We start from the raw sequence: 22,176 nt of genomic DNA on the forward strand, positions 1-22,176 counted from the left end.
GGATTTCCATGAGATACAAAAAGAGTGCACAGAATGATGCCAATATTTATAAAAGAATGACAAACAGGTACATGCTTATACATAAAAGTACGTGTGTACACATACACACATCTGTAAGTGGGACTACCCTTAATAATTATGGGGCCAAGAGCAAAAGAACAAATATTGGTCCACATAGCAAGTCTAGTTATTTAAAAGGTTTATAAATTATTACACTGCTAAATAAAATACATTCTATTCTACCTTCACAAATACACTTTCATAACAAGCTGGAAGGCCAGGTTCAAATTTAGAACTCTTGAATTCCTCAGCTCACTGACAGAATTTGGCAGTGTGGCCTCCAAGCCCTCTGCCCAACCCCATGTCCTCTCCATCCCGCTGAGGGGGTTTGTGGATGGTGGCATGTGGACGGACACCCCATCCCATACACCCAGGCTGCATCTCCCCCATGCTTCCACTGCTCCATGGTCACTGCAAGCCTTGGCAAGGCTGCCCTCAAAAATGACGCTCTGGGGAATAGGCCTACAAAGACTCTGGAATCAGCTTCGAAGTGATTTGGGTGGGGAATTCCAGTACTTAGAGCAGGGGGCGGGGGGTGGGGGGAGCGGGCAGCACACCGGTGGGGCCTGAGTGGCCATCCGCTTAGCCCCTTGAACCTACCTCATCTGGTGGAGCAGGACATGGCCAGAGGAGGGACAGAGTGGGATGCCCTAAAGCTCAGCCCGGGGCAGAGGCCCTTCTTGCCTGGGTCTAAGGGGGTACTGTACTGTCAGTACATACAAAATTATGAGTACATGTGGATTATGGGGAGTTGGGGGCCAATGTGGCAAAAAAAGGTAGGCCAAGAACAAAGGAATACAAAAAGGTGCACTAACACGAGGCACGTGTATCACCACAATGATAGTAAGCAGCAAAGCACTGCTCTGTGTACAGAAATCAAGTATACTTTGTTTTGCTTTGAAGTCCTGGTTAACATGTGATTAAAGTTAACATCACTGATGAGGGAGCCGAAGGCCCTGCCTCCTGCCGCGCTGGTCTCAAGATCACCACTTCCGCGGTACCCTCCACAAACATACGTAACCTGACAACCCCAAACTGCAGGACATTCTACAAAGTGACTGGGTTTTACTCTTAAAATCTGTGTCATGAAGAACAAAGCCTAAGGAACTGTTCCAGATTGAAGGTGACTGAGAGAGCTAACAACCAAAGGCAATGCGTGATTCTGAACTGGATGCTAGACTGGGTGGGGAAAAGGTCTAAGGGCCTTTATTAGGACCATCGGCAAAATTTAAACATGGCTACGTTCTTAGATAATATTGAATTAATGTTGTTTCCTGCTTTTGACAACTGTTCTGTGGTTATACAATAGAACATCCTTGGTCTTAGGAAATACGCACTTGGGTATTTAAAGGTAAAGGGACACAATATCTGTAATTTATTCCCAGATGGTTCAACAAATGCATACGATGATAAAGCAAATGCGGCAAAATGTTCACCATATTAGTCAGTCTGGGCAAAGGGGAGTTCTTTATACTATTCTCACAACTATTTAAATCTTTTTATTATTTTATAAATAATTATTTTAAAACTACAATAATTATTTTATTTAAAACTACAATAATTAATTTATTTAAAACTACAATAATTATTTTAAAACTACAAGTTTTATGAGAAAGGGAGGAGCTCTGTATGTTCGTGGACTGAGGCCACAAAGGGGAAAAAATATTGGTTGAGGGCAACAGAGACACCCAAGAGCAAAGCACAAGAGTAAGAAGCGAAGAGAAGTACTAGTCCTCTGATACTGGAAGGAAGAGAAGATGCAGCTGTAGAGTTAAATATCTATCTGGAATGAGAGCAGGTAAGATCAGAGGAAACCTCCTCTGAGGGGAAGGGGGCCAGGGTGTGGGGTTCGGTACAAACCTGGAAACAGGGGTGAGAGCTTAGAACTGCCACTAGGGAAGCAGGCGGAGGATGGGAGAAAAACTGGTTTGCTAAGTAATTCGTTTGTAAGAATTTACAGGGGCAGATGACTTAAGGCCAAATGCAGTTAAAGCTGTCCTGGAAATCTAGCTCAGACAGGCTCAGCTCTCCTGTTCGGCCTTTAATCTCAGGCAAATGGATTTTAGGGCCCAGGTGTCCAATCTTTTGGAGATGACTTTAACCCCAAACCCTCACTCACCCTGACCCAATTTGCTCTCCCCAGTTAACACTGCTGGCTATCTTTGACAGAGGCTTATTGGTTTTCAACTTCCTTCTCGACAGAGACATCTTGACAGCTGTCCCCAAGTCCAAAGTAGCTCCTCTATGAAGTCTCTGTGAACTCCGAGGGCCTCAACCTGACTGCAGGGTCAGCTGGCCACACTTAGAACCAGGAAAATGAGATAGAATTCCATATGCAGAACACAAAACGGAACAGCAGAATCCATCCCACAAACCATAACCACACAGCCATGTTTCATCTAATCTGAGACATTCTTTTTACGGATGAAGTTGAACTTACAGCAGACAGTGACAGGAGGAGCTACAGCACACAAAGCCAGGACAAGTATGAGTGGAGAACGGCCCATAGGACAAATACAGCACAGAGCGCCCACAACTCATGGAAACTGTGGAAAATGCCTGGGAGCTTAATGATAAAGCAGCGTTCACCAAAACCAAAAGGCCAACTAGCCCCCAAAGTTGGAGGACAGTGGAAGGCACAGCAGCTCTCTCAACATAAGATGCGTGAGCTGCAACTCTTTGAAAAGAGGAAGACTACAAGAGCACTGTGTGTAAGATGGGAGTCCTATAAACCCAGACTTCATGGCAGGCCTGGACTTGATACAGCACTGTTCAATCTTGCCCCTGGCACAATTCAGCAGCATGAGCTGGCCAAAGGCAAATCTCTTGGGCAGAATTCAACCAGAGACATGAATTCCAGACTTAAAGATACCCAGCTGAATCACATTTCACGATGACCTAGATGTTACCAAAATGTTAACTGTTCACCAAGCCAAGACCCCTCCCCATATCTTCACCACAAAGAGAACACCCACATAGGGAAAAAATTTCTGCTCCCATTTCATCAACCGTGGAGACAAAAGACGTTCCATGAAATGAAATGTCATAAAAGATGCAGGTCTTTAAATCAGAGTTTTATTAAACTAGGTATTAATAAACTAGAAGGGTTTATTTAAAAAATAACAACAACAACAAAAAAAAACAGAGACAAGGCCAATTTGACTATTCCCCCCTGTCTTTTGGTTTGGGGCTTTCATTTTCCAATCCAATGTTATCATTTCTACTTACAGCAGCCCCTGCGTTTATCAACATTTTTACATGGGCCAAAATATGCTAAATTCTATCACAATAAATGTAACTTTCCTTCCCAAAGAAGAAACATGAGAACAAAGGGGAAATAGTAAGATGCATTCATTCCACTTCTTAGATAAGGAAAAGTTCAGAAAACCCACATCTAAAACGAATAAAATCGTGATCATCAATAATTCCAGTTTATTAACTCAAGAAGCAGGAGGGAAGGTGTTTAAGAAGAAAAAAATCTCGTAGATAAACCTCTGCACAAAATAATTCTGGAAAAAAGTTCAAAGTCCTACTTGAGACTAGTTCAGGCATCGCTTGCCGATCCTAAGGAGATTCTACTCTGCTCCCTAAAAGCGAAGATGGAATGCTGCCGGAAGGCTTCAAGGTCACAGTCACTGCTCCAGGGAAGGCAGCTCCACTCCACTCAGCAGCAGTGCCAACTCTGTCCTCGCCAGCTTTACCACTGCGGGGTTTAAAACGTCAAAAATTGTAACCTAACATACAATTTATATGTGTGAATTACTCTTCAGTAAAGCTGCAATTATTCTTCTCAGCTTTATAAAATTTATTGAAGATTTTAAGGTGCCACTTGATAGCTAAGAAGATAGGCTTTTTCCTTTTCAAAATCGAATAAACAAGACAGAAGCCAACGACCATTGGAACTGGAGGGGACCCTGAGGATTAATGTCAAGATCACACCTTTAGTTGAGACTAACAACTCAACTCACGTGACATTTAAAACAATGCTCTTCCTACCACACTGCCAAAGAGTACTCAGGATTCACATACCAAAGATTTCAAAATACCATGATTCAAGAAAAACAGCAGATTCTTGGGGTGGCTCAGTACCTAATTACCCATCTCCTCCCCAAAAAAGAAAGAAAAAAAATTAAGTCAGAGAGTTACAAATTCTTAGGAAATTTCTAAAAATAATTTTTATTTCATTCAACGTTGAATTATTGTTTCTTCTCTCAGCCTTTAAAATTACTAGGGAGGGAGGCGCACACACTGGGGCAAGCTGCGATTAGCCTACAGCTACCTGTAAAAAACAGGTTATTCCATTCTTCCTAGTAGGGTTTAAAATTTCAAAGTAAAACCAGCAGTCATATATAATTACACGTTTAATTCACATTATTTTGTAAAAAAACATATAAAATACAAAAAAAAAAGGCAATATCAGGTTAGAAACCTTTAGAATGCTAAAATCCAGATGACCCTGAGGTATGCTGGATCTTAAAAAATCACTAGAACTACTCCAAAATATATAAATGGGCCCAATCGGAGAAATATAAATATGAACGTGATGAAACAACTGTGAAGCAAGACAGGAAAGAAATCTGAAGGTCACTCAAGCTTAGCCTAGGATAAACGGTGACAGATCCTGGGTGCGATATATTTAGATTCTTGCACTAAATGGTGGTTCAGGGATGGATGTATTAGCAAAGCTCTCCCTGCAGCTTGCAGCCTGTGGGAAAAAAAGCCAAACACATGTGTTGAGCCACTTTTTACTTCATCTGTCAAAATCTCTTCTTTTAGAGTCAAAACTTTTATTAAAATACGAAAGGATGTACACTTTACAAACCATTTCATTGTCAGTGCAAATTTTTTCAAAACTCCACATGCAAAACGTATGTAGTTGATGCTGAGAAACATTGTGCTCGTCTCCGAACCAAAACTTTCTCAACTGTTGAAAACTGGTCTCCAGAGTTCCTTGCTGGAACTGGGCACTCTCCCACTCTTTCTGGCTCTGGTATCCTACTGGCTTTTACAGACCTAAGTAACTTTTCCTGGCTCAGAAAGGTTCCTAGGGAAACCATCCTCGCTCATCTCTTCACTGAGCCAGTGAAAAGCCATGCTCTGCAGACCAAGGATGCAGGGCCTGGGGAAGGACCCTGGTCCTGATCCTTGGCCTCCTGATCACAGCCCTTCTCCCTTGTTCATTTTGGAGAAGGGCTCCAGCCACACACTCCCTTTATATATTCAGTCTACCCACTTGCATGCCTGACCTTGGCTTAACTTTAATATTCTAAACTGCAATTTGTGAATCATCCATGAAAGCTGAATCTTAGAAACTCATCTTTGTCCCCGCTGGAAACTAGTAAGAGCCACAAAGCCAGCTTTGTTAAGACCTACCCCGATGGACTGAATCTCACTACAGCTTCCCAAATCTCATTCTCCCACGAAAACTAAAAATTAAAGACATCAGCAAATGGAATAAACTGCTCTTCCTCCTTTTCCTCATACCTACATCAAGCCTATCCTCACCAATTCCTACAGACTGCGAAAAATATTCAAAGTAAACCAGGAAAAAGTTAAGGAAAAACATTTTTAACTTTTAAGGTAAGACATCCTACAGAATTCCAAACTGCTAACAGATCACTTCGTAATTCTAAATCTACCTCTTGATACCATTCAAAGTTCTAGGCTTCGATGGCTAACTTGCTTTGCTTTTCAAATGATCACAAGACAAAGATTTGCCTCTCCCTACCTGCAGAAACATGTCTGTGAAGGCTACTATCATTTTACAATTCAGAACATCAGAGCATCCAATACAAAAGAAATATAGGTTACTTTAAATGTGTGTGTGTAGGGCTGGACTTGCTTACCTAGACAAGGAAATTAATGAGGCAACCTGACCACAACCTCAACAGAAAGCTCTGTGCTCCAGGCTAAGGTAATAACACTGCTTTCCAACTCAGATTAAGCCAAAAGGGAAAGAGACCTTCACAAATTATACCTGCATAACAATCTGGCTGAAGGCATCTGGGATAATGGTTCTAAGCATAGTCAAGTTCAATGTAAAAGCACAGAATTCCTCTGTGGGCTTTCTTTCCGACAAGGGCTCTGCATACTCATTTATACTGTCACATATGAAAACTGAGAAAAAAGCTGCAAGTGTAAGAAATAAATATGAACTCATTGGGTTTTAAAATTTTATAACTGGAATGTATGAATTCAAAAGTACGACATACTCCTTAATTTTAAAACAACAGCAACAGTGCCAGGCCAGCAAAATGACTGGTGATTCATGAACACTAACCGAAGGCTCAGGTTCAGCTTGCAAAGCAATTACTTCCACTCTGTTGACAGCAGTCAGATTTGGGTCACCCACATACTAGCAAATTAATCTGATTAGGCTCATCAGGCTTAAAGCCTAGGTTTTGTTTGTAGACTATGGTGAACTATGGTAAACATCACAAAAGGAGCTCCTCGTACCAAATCTCATAAAACAATCCTTAAAGAAAAGCTTCCCTAGACTCATTTTGGCCATAGCAAAAGAAAACTGCTTCCTTTCCAACACCATATTATATTCTAGAGAGTAAACCCTGAAGAAATACCTATCTTTAAATCAATGAATCAATTACGGAATCAATGAATCTTCATTTAAAAGAAAAAGGGGAAAGGTGTGTTTAGAACACGATTTCACCTGGGGGAAAAACAGGATGAAAATCATAGTCTGAAAATTAAAGGGAGCTGGACTCACCAATCCCCGCAAGCTGAAAAAGAAACATTAGAAGAACTTGTTACTTACTTTACAAAATACTCCAAGTCTATCTTAAGGATCACCCTCCTGAATTGTGCCCTAAGCTTTTCTGATCTATAAACAATTTCAGACTGGATCAAGAACCCATGCAGGGCTTCCTAACGCTGTGGTCACCTTTTGTTTCTCAGCTCATTCACATCTCAACAAGCACCCAGTGAGCGAGGCACTGCAGCCAACACCATCATCCCTGTTTAGCAGGTCAGAACAAGAAAAGGGATCAATTAGCTCAAAAGTCACAAAGCTAGGAGGGACCTACAAGGACTCCAATCTGATATCCCCCCTGCCAGAATTAGACTTGAACTTGCAGACATAAACGTTAGGCCAAAAAGTACAGGTCTGAGGACTACATTAAGCCCCAGCCACCTGAGGTATACAGTAAAATGCAGGTTTCTAATCTCCTGACTCAGAATTTCTGGGATTGGACTTTAGAAATGAATGTCAATCAAGTTCTACAGGGGATTCTGAAGCCCATCAGTCTGAGGACCACCAGCACGAGTGAATCCTAAATCCACCATCTGTTTACCTATACTGCATGCAACACAGGACCTGCCAAGCAAACCAAGCAGCTTATTCAAGTTCACCGCACCAGTGACCTAACCTGAATTAGTCACATGAGAAGACTGTGTGCCTCAGCCTAAAGAGTCAGGCCAATGGACTTACTAGGTCAGAGATACACACAGTTAACAGCTTCACTCTTCCCAAGGTAACGTCTCAGCTGACATTACCCAAAATTATCTTCGCAAACTCCATGCACTCCTGGAGGTATCCTCTTGTAAATTACAAACACATGTGGTTTCCAATTCCTTCTTGAAGATGTGTAACATTTTAAGGAAGGTTTCATACCGTTAACTTCTACAGGAAGTAACGTGGGTGTAACCCTAGTCAAAATCATCAAGTTGGGTTTACAGAGCATCCATAATTGTGGTGGGTACCCTAAAGATCATATAGAAAACTACCTTCTGACCATTTAACTTTCTTTTATACTGAAAATGGCAGCACGTCGCCTTCTGAACTCGTTTCTTAAAGCACAGAATTTTAAAAGGGAAGAAAAATGGTGATGACTTCAGGTTACAGATTGACTGTGTTCACTGCCTTTGAAACATACTTTCAGGAAAAAAAAGTATTGCCCCATGGTATCCACCAAGCTCTGTCCTATATACCTCTGGAGGAAACAGCCTGAAAAGGTTTCACAGTAGCTAGGCCAAGCCCTGGACTTCTGAAAGACCTCTCACAGTAACATGAGAGTGTGAAACAGCAGGAGGCTGAGAAATGTACTGTGAATGGAGAAAAAAGAAACAGCCTTACAAATAAGCACATTTGAAAAAAAAAAAAAAAAAACAGTGAAGGATTTCAAAAGATCAGTCCTAATTTAAGAAGGAAGCGTGGGTACCTTATCATTTGAACCTAAAATAATATACCCAGGGCAAGACAAATTTCAGAAGACATGACACTCTTGAAATACAGAATTTTATTTAGAAACTGTTTAAAGTAGCAAAAAACCCTGTCAAGACAGACCAGGTGGAAAATGGGTTCCCAATAAAATGGAATTTTAGGGCAACAAAAGTCTAAAAGGCCACAAAAGAGAAATAGCACCACTGTTATTTGAACAATGGCTACTTACTTGCATTTTTTGGCATTGTTAATCACTGAATCTGGGTTTTCCTCTGAATTCCACACAGAGCATGCACTACACAACAATTTTATCATAAAATACCTGCTTGCTACACACATTTTAGGACAAGCTACCACCAGAAACAAATCAATACAAATACATCAGGGGCAGAACAATCTCAGTAGTGGGTAACACATTTTGCAGAATTCTGCCGAACAAAGGAACTGAATAGGCTGTGGGCAAAGCAAATGAGGGAGTTAAGGAATGAAATATTTTAAATATTAATAATTAACTCAGACATGGTACTGTATTTTCTGCAAAAGAAAATTAACATTTAGTAACACGCTAACATTTTTATCTCCGAAGAGATTAGTGCACTGGCAAAGTACTCCGATAACAGTGGAGGGCTGTGGACAGCAGGTACCGAAAACACCCAGCCTTGCAGATCCCAAGGTAGCAGTGGCCTTCCTTCACTGATCACTCCCTTTGCCAGAGGTCCAGAAAGAACTTGCAGCACGATCACCTGCCTGCTGAACTTCCACTCTAAGCAGCAAACTTCAAGGAGCCAAAGAGGAGTCCCCAGTGGGCAAGGGGAGCAGAGAAGAGAAACACGTTAAATGTAAACTTAAAAGACAGTAAAACGGGACACAACCCCCATTCAAATCCCAGAGATGCGGGCAAGTCCCCAAAAGTAGTTGTTAGATTTAAAAACTGGACACACCTCATTTCAAAAAAAAAAAACAAAACAACAACAAAACACAGTACACAGAAATATCAGGGATAACTGGAAAAATCACCAGAGAAATGTTCTATGAAAATCAAGCTCTTCGACTCAACACGTCTCAGGGCTGAAACACACCCCTCTATTCATCCAGGCAACAATGCCTCTTGCTTCTTATCAGGGATGCAACTGGTCAAGGACACTAAATGGCTTTACAAAGCAACTTTTCAAACTTTCCTTTTGGGCCAAGGTCTGGGCCTATGAGGATCAGGCAGCCCCGTGAGGGCTGGGAACAGCAGGTCCCAAAGGTTCCAGGTTCTGGCCCTTCCTTCCCAGACACAATGTCAAACACACAGAAGCTCCTGTCATGTTACATTTTACATTTTGAAATATGGAAGCATCTTTTAAATACTCTTAAGGCATTTATTTATTAAAACGTTCTCTGTCAAGATTTCACATTAGCTTAAAATTCAAACCAGTCTTTACACTTCTCTACTGAGGTCTCCCCCTTCTCCAGCCATCAGTGCTACCAGCATCCACACAGTGAGCCCCATGGTCAGCCTCTTTGTTCCCTGGGTGAACCAACTAGATGTTAATACTGCTCTGCTACAAGGTAAAAGCTCCTAACTCGAACTTATTGGAAAAGGAGTGAAACTTCTGCAAAGTGCACTTTAAGAAGAGGTACTTTTTGCTTATGAAAAGAAACCAGTGAGTCCTCTAAGAATAATAAAAGGGAATATTTTACAGTTAAGCACATGATTTGGAGTGAAGAATTCGGATGATGCTCAGCTGGTCCAGGCTGTTAATACTCTTCTTGTTCCTCCTGCGGGCCCCCTTCATCAGGTATCACGAAGCCTTCCTGAAATGGGAAAATGAGAGGGGAAAGCTATTACTCAACGCTGAATGAAAGATCAGTTTCTACTGTGGGTTCACTTTCCTCATATTTAAAGTCTCTCAAAGACAACGGTTCGTCCTGTCTTTACCACACACTTGGCATTTAATGGCACAAGGCCAACTGACCACTATTTTATTAGTTAGGCAGTGGAATCACATCCCACAAAAGGCAAAAACTGAGCACAAATTTACTCTCAATCTTTCAGGGGTGATGGATGTGTACACTGTCTTGATTATGGTGATGATCTCACACATCAAGTTGTACTTAAATATGTGCAGTTCATTATGTCAATAAAGTTGTTTAAGAAAATTTACCCTCAAAAATCCCTGAAGTCACCATAATGGTGCCATACCATCTCCTCTCAATAAACTGTCCATACAGCCAGCTTTTCCTTCATTCATTCTTTTGCCTGCACTTAGGAACCATGCACACATGCTACTGCAGGTGTTGTGGGTGTTCTGTTTACCCAAAACACCCACAACACACATAATAGCTGCAAGGCTGAGCCAACATCAAAAGCATGGGAAAACATCACACCCATGGCTCCCACCTCAAACTTACTCCAGGGCATCTGGCATGTGCTAATGGCCACAATGCCATAAGAATTTAGACTTCCCCTTCAACCCCCATCTTTTTTTTAACTAAATATCTATGGCTAAATTTACTTAAGCTATGACTCTACTAAAATAATACTCAGACTAGATCGAGGACACCTATATCTTCAACCCCTTTGTTTGTATTATCTGGCACAGAGCAAGCCCGAAATAAGGATTTATTGAACAAATTATCAATTTTTCAGTCATCTGTCTTAATCCCCCCAAATTCACTTGATATGTTTAGAGCACACTGTTAGTAACAGCATTAATGCTGCCTTATATTTGTATACTGCCACATACTACGAAACACGTAGACATATACTGTAGTTTGATCCTGAAGACCTTGCTAGGCATGCAGAAGAATTATAAATAATTGCAGCCATTAAACAGTGGACACAGCAAGATGTCAAATCCTAAATCTAGGGAAAATCAGTTTTCCTTGCTCAGCTAACACAGCACGATTAATATCAGCAGATTTGGCTCTGTAATACACATGGATCCCAAGAAACTTGACCACAAAGCACTTTGGGGAAATAGGAACCAGATACACTCCAGGTTGGGAGGAAAAAGGTACACTCTGACAGCTGTGGGCAGCAGACATCAAATAGGGGTCATGTGCCTGGTTCTCCAGGGCACGCCTAGGGCCCTATTAAAAAGAAGGCAGCACCTCAGGCTGAGGGGTCCAAGCTAAAAGGGGTGGAGTGGGGATAGCGGGGTTAAGAGCACCTTGTGGCACTCATGACCTATCAGTGGTCACAAACTACAGAAGCAGGGCAGCCAGCCACCTGAGTGTCCTATGCCTGCCTCAAAGGCTCACAGACCTCAAGGCAGAGGCTGAAGCTGGGCAGAGGTGCTCTCTCTGGCTGACTTTAAGGGTCAAAAGATGAAGTCTTTTGATGAATGTTATGCTGAAACACAGCAAGCATCAGTACCGAGTTTGCCGAAACCAACCAGAAAAGATATTTCTATCTTCTCTTAGGTGGCAAAATGGCAAGAAAATATCCTCATGTCAACACGTACATCTGTGGCATAGAGAATGTCCACAATCCTCTGCAATACAGGGTTGTTTTCCCCCTCGTTCTCCTGGCAAATCAATTCAATGTTCCTTAGCTTTCCAAAGTAGAAATCTCTCTCTTTCTCCAAGTCTTCGACGGTAAGTTTCAATACGTTGACCTGCACAAAACATTAGAAAGGGTTAGACACCTGTCATTCATGCACCAACAGCACATCAGATAAGCTTCTAACCCAAAAGGAGATGTGGGTTTTCATCAAACTCTCTAACAAGGACAAAACCCCACTTTAGTTTAATGTCAATTTTCTTCAGCCCCAGATAAATAACATGGGCTTGTTCATGGCACCCTGACTATAACAATTCCCAGGAAAGGACAGGCTATATCATGGAACATGCAGGAACTTCTCAGGGACTAAGACAAGATCAAAGAGAAAAACCCATGGGAGCCTGAGACAAATACAGAAGCAGAATCCACAACCTGGCCCAGCAGAGTGGCTGCCCATCATATACTGAGTCCTTACCAGGGCACTTGGTCAATCAAGTTCAGGTCTTTCTGCAAGTTGAAGTCAATGGTAAGAGAGGGTCTGGTCCAAGGGAGCAGGGTAGAAATGATAAGCCAGGAGGGGAAAACGATCTAAAGATGACTAATACTAGCCAAAGACAGCTAGCACTGAGGCAGGCCTGGGTATGGAAACTCAATGGTTCTTTCTCCCCCCAATATGGTGGGGCTAGGGGGCGATCCATGACTCAAGAGAAAAGCATCCTCTGATGAGAGGGTCCCTGCATCACTCTCTCTCCCAAGAGAGTTTCAAAAGGGAGAGAAGACAGCAGAGGCAGGGAGCAGACCCCACCACATTCCACCGCTAGCTCCCCTGAGCATCTTGTCAGCTCACACCACTTGTGCTGCAGGATCCTCCAGGGGCCCCACTGATGGACTCTAATTTCCACAAAGGGGCAATGAAGAAATAAATCTCAGTGCTTGTGCCAGGACTCTATCCAGCCACAAGTAATAGAAGTCGTAACAACTCTCACAGCCCTTTGTGTATTTTAAGCACAGTATGTCTTCGTTCCAGTATACTCAAATCTACAATGTGAATTCAATTTAACTCTCACTGAATGCAAAATACATGGCATAGGGTGCAGCATAAAATCCTCACAGGCCTTACAGGCTAGGGCCCCGTGGAAGGCCGAGCCAGGGAACCAAAGGTGCAGCTGCTGAGAACAATTTGGGTAGCAGGGAATTCTGAGAGCCAGAAACACCAGTGAAATCTAGTCTACCTTCTGAACTTCTAGCTGCAAAAACAAGGAAACAGCTTATCCAGCTTCCCTGATGAAGAAGCCAGACCCAACCGAAAGGATCAAATCCTGTCCCTTCGTAACCTGCAGTTGAGAAGCATCCAGAGATGATCCAGAAGCAGGTGACTCGAACCACCAGGACCATTCTGTCAAAGACTTAATTTCAATGTTCAACATCAAAGGCCTGAAAAGACCAAACTAGAATCAAGGTTCTAGACACCCTCTCACTATTCCTTTAGCAACCACAGAAATCACTTTTAAAAATAACTGAAAGGATTTCCCTGGCAGTCCAGTGGTTAAAACTCCGCGCTTCCAATGCAGGGGGCATGGGTTCGATCCCTGGTGGGGGAACTAAGATCCCACATTCCGCACGGCCAAAAAATAATAAAAAAAAAAATTTTTTTAATAAGTAAAAATAAAAATAATTGAAAGTTTCAATAAAGTACTAACACCACCTAGTCACCGGCAAAACGAAATCATCCATCTGCCCCCACCCTCCCCACCCCTGCTTTAACTGCTATTTGTTGCCTTTCCTTAAACTATCAGTCACTCCCAAAGTGGAGCGAGTACAAGAAGGGGACAAAAGGGCAAGAGCAGACTATCCCCAGTAGTGGAAGCTGCCTTGGATCTTCAGCCCAAGGTCCACGAGCCAGGAAAGAGGCCTTCTAGTCACAAGAGAAGGAAAGGGAAGTCAAAACAGCTTCACGAGGCATGGTGGCTTGGAGTCCATCTGCACACACACGTTACACTAGTGCCTCCCTCACAAACCCACTGAACACTTCTCTGGCCTACAAATCAGCAAGGGCACCAGAACCCAGCCGGATAGGTCCCACCCACAAGGCCAAAGCAGCAGCCCTCCTTGACATCACTCAATAACTATGAATCCACAAGAAACAACACGCGTAGACTAAGTCATCAGCTTTCACTTGGCACTCCTCTAACTGCTTATTTATAAGGTTATTAAAAATCTGTGGCTAGTAATCAGCGTCACTCTTAGAACCCTCTCTTATAGTTAAGTAACAGCTGTAACCTAAGAAGCCCAAGGAGAACGCTTTGGGCCTGCACTGGCCAATAAGGTAGCTATGAGCCACATGTGGTGTTTTGAGCCCTTGAAATGTGGCCAGTGCAATTGAGACAGGCTGTAAAGATCAAACACACACTGGATTACAAAGACTTAGTACAATGTTCAAATGTAAAACATCTCACTGATAATTATTTGTAATGATCACATGTCAGAATGCTAATATTTTAGATACATGGGGTAATGTGTTATTTGAATTAATCTAACCTGTTTCTTGTTACTCTTTTCAATGTGGCTACCAGAAAACTTGAAGTTCTGTATGTGCCTCACATTTCTGGTTTACATTCTATTTCTACTGAACATCAGTGCTTTGGGCTAAAATCAACTAAAAGAACATTTCTCCAGGATGACTTAACAGTGTGGAATCACTGCAGATCTCCCAAAGTTTATGAACACCACAAGGTAATTTATGTAGAATAAACCATTCTCCTCTTAGCCCACCAAGCCCATGTGGCTCTACTTTCCCCACATCAGTCGTGTCCCCCAGACCTCCACACCTTTATCAAGGGTCACCACTTCAAATACTTTCAGGGTTAGAGACATCATGTAAATGGGCCATGGGAGTCAGTAACAGGGTGTGCTCAGGACTTTGGCAACCTGGAAAGAATCTAAAATCCTTCATATTAAAAAAAATAATAATAAAAATCAAAACCCTGTTCAGGCCAAACAAATCAGTTCTGAGGCAGGGCTGGACCAGCTGGCTGTGAGCTGGGTCTAAACCTCAACTCGGGCTATTTAACCTCTCCAAGCCGCACTGTCCTCTGTAACACTTCACACAGCTGCTGCAAAAATGAAAGAAAATGCTTAGAAGAGCACTGGCGCTCACACTCTAAAAATGGTAGTTTTGTTTTTGCTATTAACAGTTGTGTGTTTCACCAAAAAAAATCTAACTCCTATGAACTTTTAAAACATACTTCAGAACCTATTTCACTCTATCAAGCCCATAGACAAGAACCATGACAATCACAACTGTCTTTCATCCACTGCCATTTACCCCATTTATCCCAAACGCCCTTCCAGGTACTTGGCAAAACATCAGCTCATGAAATCCGCTCAACTACCGTGACCAAAGTATTAGCCCCATTGCATACGAGGCAGTGAATTCGGAGAGGTTAACTGACTTGCCCCAAGTAGAAGTTAAGTGGCAGAGCCAGGATGCGCCCCAAATCTACGCAACCCAAAAAGTCACTGCTCCCTCACACCGGACACCAGTTGAACAGCAGTCCCATGGAACCCACTGCATCTTCTCCTGGAGAGCACAAGGCCAACCCAGTGCTGGCTGCCAGGCCTCGGCAATGACACCTCTTTACCCTATTTCTCACTGAGACTGCTTCCTGTGTACACCTGTGCCTGGACACCAACAGTTACAGGGAAGGCTCCTTATTCTCCAGGACTTATGCACTCACAGTGACAGTGCCCACAGGGTGCTTGAGGCTGCCACAACAATGGGGATGGTGACCCAGTCACTTCCATGCTCCCAAGGCACCTGTGACCACGAGGCACACACAAATCAAAGAATGGAAAAAACCAAATGTGATCTTTGAGCAGGCTTTTGTGTCCTGATTTCCTAGAAGTATGATCTGGGTCACAAGAGCTTCTGGATTAAAGTGAGGCCATTTCCTCCAGGCTTTAGGACTTGGCTTTTAAAAGGAAAGTAAAAGGGTTCAATCCCGAAGTCACAGGAATCACAGAGCATCCTTGATTTTAAATCTGGAATTAATCAAGAGAATCATCCAAAAGCAAACAAACAAATAAAACTATAAGAATTAGTGAGAAAATATCTAAAAGTCTAAAATTTGTTCTGATCTACAGAGACCTCTCCCAAGTACCTTCAGGATATTTAATCCTGAAGACGTTTCAAATCATCGACCTATTAAGAACAGAAAAGCAATAGGCTTTGCATACCAGTTCCACTCTCAACTTGATACTCTAGTGGCCCAGGATTTCAGCAGAGAGACTGTGGAATCTTTTTTTAAATTATCATTTAGAAGGGAAATCTATCTTTTGTCAGAGCCAAAATTCAGGAGACATTCTCCGAATCCCACAGAACCCTGACAGCGTTCCAAAGACTTTCAACAGGGTTCCATCGTATGGGCAGGTTTCCAAACAGACATGGGTTTCTAACAGAAATAGATGTAACAGCGCTCAAAAATGCCGGGTCCCTCTCTCTTCCATCGTCACCTCCAGGCTCGCAGTGCCCACCAGCTCCAAAGTGCTCACACGTGTCATGAAGACTGCTTTGGTATGCACACAAGGCAGGTCTTCCCACAAGAACACGGACAAGCCTCCCTGGTCAGGGCAGCAAGCACCTTTCCCCCAAGGTGGCTCCTGTCTTGGACACAAGAGGTGCCTACCTGCTGCATCAATTCGGCTGCTTCGTCATCCCCGTTCCCCACACCAGGATTCTTCCGCACCACGCCCGGGCCAGCCTTAGGGGTTGCAGTAGTTCTGTGTGTTGCAATGGGCCTCTGTGGAGCTGAGAGGAGCAGAGTTGTTTTTTTTTTTTAAGAGGAGAAATTTCAAGACAAAAAAGAACCCACCAGACAACAAAAGGAGGCTGTGACCAACTGCCCTCCACAGCTATGCAGTGAGGAGACCCAACAGAGAGAGCCCAGCATGCAAGACTGCACCCCATGTTTGCCCAAAGTGGTTTTTCATCCTGGCAGCACATTTAAGTACCAATTTTAGCCACGATCTTTCGTGCTGGGAATAAGTCCTTTGGCGTGGCCTTTTCTCCGCTGGGGTGGACAGGACTATCATCTGAAAGAGGCAAAGTCATCCTGGTACATACAGATGATCTACCTTAACCCAGCTCCAACCACATCCACAGACAGGGCAGCTTTATGGAGCAAAGGAAAACTTCAGGCCAGAAGCTCACAATCCCAGCTGTCGTGGGGTGCCCACAATTCCCCATCTGGAAAGTAAGGTGCCTCCTAACTCAGAACCTCAGGCTCCTTGGATTGGGAAGATGAGGGGGTAGAGCCTGCTTTGACCACTAATGACTTCAAAACCCCATCCTGCTTCCCTTTTAAAAGGTGTTTAGAAGGGTTAGGAGAGAAAAGCAGTACACTGACCAGTACTTAAAGATTTCTCTCAGTATGAATGGCCAAAGCAGACAAAGACGAGGAAAAAGCGACAAGGAGCCAATCTATCTACAAGTTAAAATAATTAAGAATAATCAAGAATGGGCTACCTCAAGGTAAATTTATCATTCATGATTTTATTCATTCAGCATGTATTTTGTAAAGCTTGTACATTATGCCAGGCTTAAAAATATCTCATTTTCCTGACATCCCAAACTGTTCAATAACCATCAGGCCTTTCACCCACAGTAACAGGCATTTCCGCTGGAGGATCTCTAGCATATGTTTAACCTGAAGACTAAATACTTAATGCAAGTCTCCACATGCCTGTTTTTTTCATCTGAAACATGAAATGCACAGGGTTATCTATGCAGTTCCTCATTCTAAGAAGCTAAAGAATAAAAGTACTCAATATTTGGAGAAATCTGAACCCTCATATACTCTGCTGATGGGAAAATAAAATGATTCAGTCACTTTGGAAAACCGTCAGGTAGTTCTGTCAAAGGTTAAACACAGAGTTACCATATGACCCAAGAATTCTGCTCCAAGAGTATATATTCTTGGAGACAACCCTCAGAATGGGAGAAAATATTTGCAAATGAAGCAACTGACAAAGGATTAATCTCCAAAATTTACAAGCAGCTCATGCAGCTCGGTATCAAAAAAACAAACAATCCAATCCAAAAATGGGCAGAAGACCTAAACAGACATTTCTCTAAAGAAGAGATACAGATTGACAACAAACAAATGAAAGAACGCTCAACATCATTAGAGAAATGCAAATCAAAACTACAATGAGGTATCACCTCACACCAGTCAGAATGGCCATCATCAGAATATCTACAAACAATAAACGCTGGAGAGGGTGTGGAGAAAAGGGAATCTTGCACTGTTGCTGGGAGTGTAAAATGATACAGCCACTATGGAGAACAGTATGGATGTTCCTTAAAAAACTAAAAACAGAACTACCATATGACCCAGCAATCCCACTACTGGGCATATACACTGAGAAAACCATAATTTAAAAAGAGTCATGGGGCTTCCCTGGTGGCACAGTGGTTGAGAGTCCGCCTGCCAATGCATGGGACACAGGTTTGTGCCCCGGTCCAGGAAGATCCCACATGCCATGGAGCGGCTAGGCCCGTGAGCCATGGCCGCTGAGCCTGCACGTCTGGAGCCTGTGCTCCACAACGGGAGAGTCCACAACAGCGAGAGGCCCACGTACCGCAAAAAAAAAAAAAAAAAAAAAAAAGAGTCATGTACCACAATGTTCATTGCAGCTCTATTTACAATAGCCAGGACATGGAAGCAACCTAAGTGTCCACTGACAGGTGAATGGATAAAGAAGATGTGGCACAAATATACAATGGAATATTACTCAGCCATAAAAAGAAACGATATTGAGTTATTTGTAGTGAGGTGGATGGACCTAGAGTCTGTCCTACAGAGTGAAGTCAGAAAGAGAAAAACAAATACTGTATGCTAACACATATATATGGAATCTAAAGAAAAAAAAAATGGTTCTGAAGAACCTAGGGGCAGGACAGGAAAAAACACACAGACGTAGAGAATGGACTTGAAGACACGGGGAGGGGGAAGGATAAGCTGGGACGAAGTGGGACAGTGGCATGGACTTATACATACTACCAAATGTGAAATAGATAGCTAGTGGGATGCAACCGCATAGCACAGGGAGATCAGCTCGGTGCTTTGTGACCACCTAGAGAGGTGGGATAGGAAGGGAGGAGATATGGGGATATATCTATATTTATAGCTGATTCACTTTGTTATAAAGCAGAAACACACCATTGTAAAGCAATTATACTCCAATAAAGACGTTAAAAAAATTTTTTTAAAAAAAAGAGTATATACTCTTGGATATATACCCCAAGAGAAAACATACGCCCACACAGAAACTTGTATATGATATATGAATGGTCATAGCAGCATTGTTCGTAAAAGCTAAAAACTGAAAAGAACTCAAATCACCATCAACTGATGAATAAATAAAATGTGCTACAACCATACAATAGAATGTTATTTAGCCATAAAAAGGAATGGAAAAAAAAAAAAAAAAAAAAGGAATGGAGTACTGATATATGATACAATACGGATGAACCTTGAAAACATTATGCTAAATGAAAGAAGCCAGACACAAAAGACTATGTATTCTATAATCCCACTCAGAAATGTTCAGAATAAGTAAATCCATAGACAGAGAGTGGATTAGTAGTTGCCTAGGATTGGCAGGGAGCGAGGAGAGTTGGGGGAAAATGGGAAGTGGCTGCTATTAAGCACACATGAGGTTTCTCCTGGGGGGTAATGAAAATGTTCTAAAACTGATTACGGCAATAGTAGAGCACACCTATGAATGCACTAAAAACCATTCAATTGTATACTTTAAATGGGTGAATTGTACGGTAAGTGAATCAGAGCTCAATAAAGCTATCAAAATTGCTAAGTACCCAATGTCCCTCTCTACCTACCAGATGGATCAGCCCCTCTCAAGGCACTACACGACTTTAACTAACGTTCTTGCCACCTTCTGAAGAGGAGTTAGCACCTGCAGGACATCCACCCTGCCCCAAAGCATATGTTCTGTGAGTGTACTACTGCAAACAATTTGGGGAAACCTACCAGGACAAGACTTTGAAAGAAAGTGTCTAAAAACAGCCTCCCCCTGACTCCTAGATTCTGCTGGCAGCACGGAACTTAGCACTCTAGGGACGGCAGAGAAGCCGTGAGTAAGCACAGGAAGCTGGTCTGCAGACAGAACAATGACACAGAGCCAAGAGCAGTCCCCAAGAGACCTAGAAAGCTCCTTCAGTTCCTGGGAGTTCAGGTATGGTTGCAACTTCCCATCTGAGGGCTCTAAGATGAAATGCCCTTGTGTTCAAACTAACTCTCTTTTACGTGAGCTAACCTGAGGGACGTCTATTCCAACTAAAATGTGTTGGCCAAATCGATACAGTAACTCATTCAGGCCTCAAGAACAGCCCTCTAGGGGCAAGTACTGAAATTCCCCTTTTACAGAGGAGGAAACAGCAGGGTAGAGGTGAAGTGATTACACAGGACTCCAGAGATCTAACAACAAACACAGGGCCCTGATGCCACAATCCATGCCTCGGCCATGTGGCTGGGCTTATGCTCTTTAAGCTCCCTAAGCCTACGGCTACCCAAACCCTTCTGACTGAATACTATAAGAATGAATGTATTTGGAAACGGTATTTTTTGTGTGGGGGGTTTTGGGGTTTTTTTGGTTTGTTTGTTCGTTTGTTTTACCTGCACTGCTAGAGCTGAGAGGTTTCTTCGGTTTGTTCAGAGCTGGAGCAACAAGGGAGGGGGCCACTGCAGTTTCTTGACCTTGTCTGGCAGCTACAGGGTCATAGTCTTTCCCATCATAGTTTGCATCAAAAAACTTCTTGAACCACTGAACGAATTCAAAATTGTCCTGAAACTTTCCTTTTACTAATTTGTCCACAGGAATTATCTGCAGAGAAACAAAAGACTATTTAGCCCAAAGCAAGAAGAAGCTTCTGTTGAGCATCAAACATGTCCATCAAATCAGTATAAAGCTCTGCCAAAGGAGAAAAAAATATTTTAGAGGCAAGAACTAAGTGCTAAGTAAGCCCCTGGAAGTTTGTAGAGCAAGTTTCATTCAATTTGCCTTCCACAGAGAACTTAACAACAGCCAGTCCCCCTCCAAGTCCATCAAAAGAAATCAGAAATGCAAAAGAAACAAGTATCATACATTAAGTCACATATACACATCCAAACACATCCTAAGATATGTCATTCCACTGTAAAGAGTAAAGCTCCCATGGAACTTGCACGGCCACGGTGCCTGTCACAAGGTATGAAATCCAGAGCACAAACTAACCACAGGCATCCACGATGAACTGTGCTAAAAAAAATTCTGTCTTAAAAATAGGTCAACGTACGGAATCAGTCCTGGGATAGACTTCTACAAAATGGTATGTTTTTCAAGTAATTCCAGTCCTATTAAACATACTTCAAAGGACCTGTAAGTTTTTTATTGTACAAGAATACTGTGTTATCAGGTATTACTTCAAATGGTGGGACTGCTGGCCAGAGCTTAATTATCTTTTAACTCTTCAAGGATTCCAGTTACAATCTGAACTATATCCACCCATCTGAGCAAATAATTTTTTAAAAATTTCTCTGATACTGAAACATTTACAAATAAAATGTTATGTCTGTAACTCACTTCAAAATAATCCACGAGTACAGGGGGAGGGGTAGAGGTATACATGAAACAAAATTGGCCCTGAGTTGATAATCACTGAGGTACATGGGAGATCACTGCACTATTCTAACTTATATACTTCAAAAATTTTCCTTATTCAAAAAAATAAATTCCATAAAAAGAAAAATTACCGCATATAATAAGCTACACCTAGTTTAAACTATGCCTGATAACTAAATGATATTCTTCCAACACAAATGTGTATTTTATATATTGTACAGAGACAAAACTAAAATAAAAATAAGACTGATTTCAAAGTAAATAAAAACCAGATACAGCAGTAAGATAATCAGGGGACGATTACAAGCTTTACTAAAAAAAATGCCCCCCCCAAATGGCTTAAAGGATAAGCCCTTCTAATGGGGGGAAACTACTTAATTTTGCAATAATCTGTTATCTACTAAAACAAAGCTATTTACCCTAATGAAGCCTGGTGGTCTGTGTTTCTGGTAGCTTCAAATAACCTTGGGAGCAAAAGGGAACATTCCAGCACCTGCCAGCCATCTTCTTTGTACTTTACTATAAAAATCAAGTACTTCTAGAATCTTCTCTATTAGAGCTACTTATTCTACCATATGGTATGCTTTACAGAAGTAAATTCAGAGATTAAACGAGTTAGACCTCAGACTAATAGAGATTAAACAGCAATAAAATTTTTTAAAAAAATCATGGGTAGAGATTTACAGATTGATTTTTCAGACAGTTACCAACTTCATAATGAAGAAAGAAGACCGTAAGGGAACCGGGGGTAGGAGAGCAGAGGGAAACT

At 42.2% G+C, this 22,176-nt stretch overlaps 1 protein-coding gene across 4 annotated transcripts in view; it reads right to left on the reverse strand.

Moving 5' to 3' along the window:
* Window positions 1–3,243: 3,243 nt before the first annotated feature.
* Window positions 3,244–22,176, reverse strand: part of MAPRE1 (microtubule associated protein RP/EB family member 1) — a 46,419-nt gene continuing 27,486 nt past the window's right edge. For all 4 annotated transcript variants that reach the window (XM_029220604.1, XM_029220602.1, XM_029220605.1 and 1 more), the window contains exons 4-7: window positions 20,423–20,630; window positions 16,412–16,533; window positions 11,689–11,841; window positions 3,244–10,036 (exon numbers count right to left, since the gene is read on the reverse strand). In XM_029220604.1, coding sequence (XP_029076437.1) covers window positions 9,980–10,036; window positions 11,689–11,841; window positions 16,412–16,533; window positions 20,423–20,630 — 540 coding nt within the window. In that variant the 3' untranslated portion in view covers window positions 3,244–9,979. The remainder of the gene's footprint in view (window positions 10,037–11,688; window positions 11,842–16,411; window positions 16,534–20,422; window positions 20,631–22,176) is intronic.

The sequence above is a fragment of the Monodon monoceros genome, unplaced genomic scaffold (genome assembly GCF_005190385.1).
Source record: "Monodon monoceros isolate NGI ecotype Baffin Bay Population unplaced genomic scaffold, NGI_Narwhal_1 Super_Scaffold_13, whole genome shotgun sequence".
NCBI lineage: Eukaryota > Metazoa > Chordata > Mammalia > Artiodactyla > Monodontidae > Monodon > Monodon monoceros.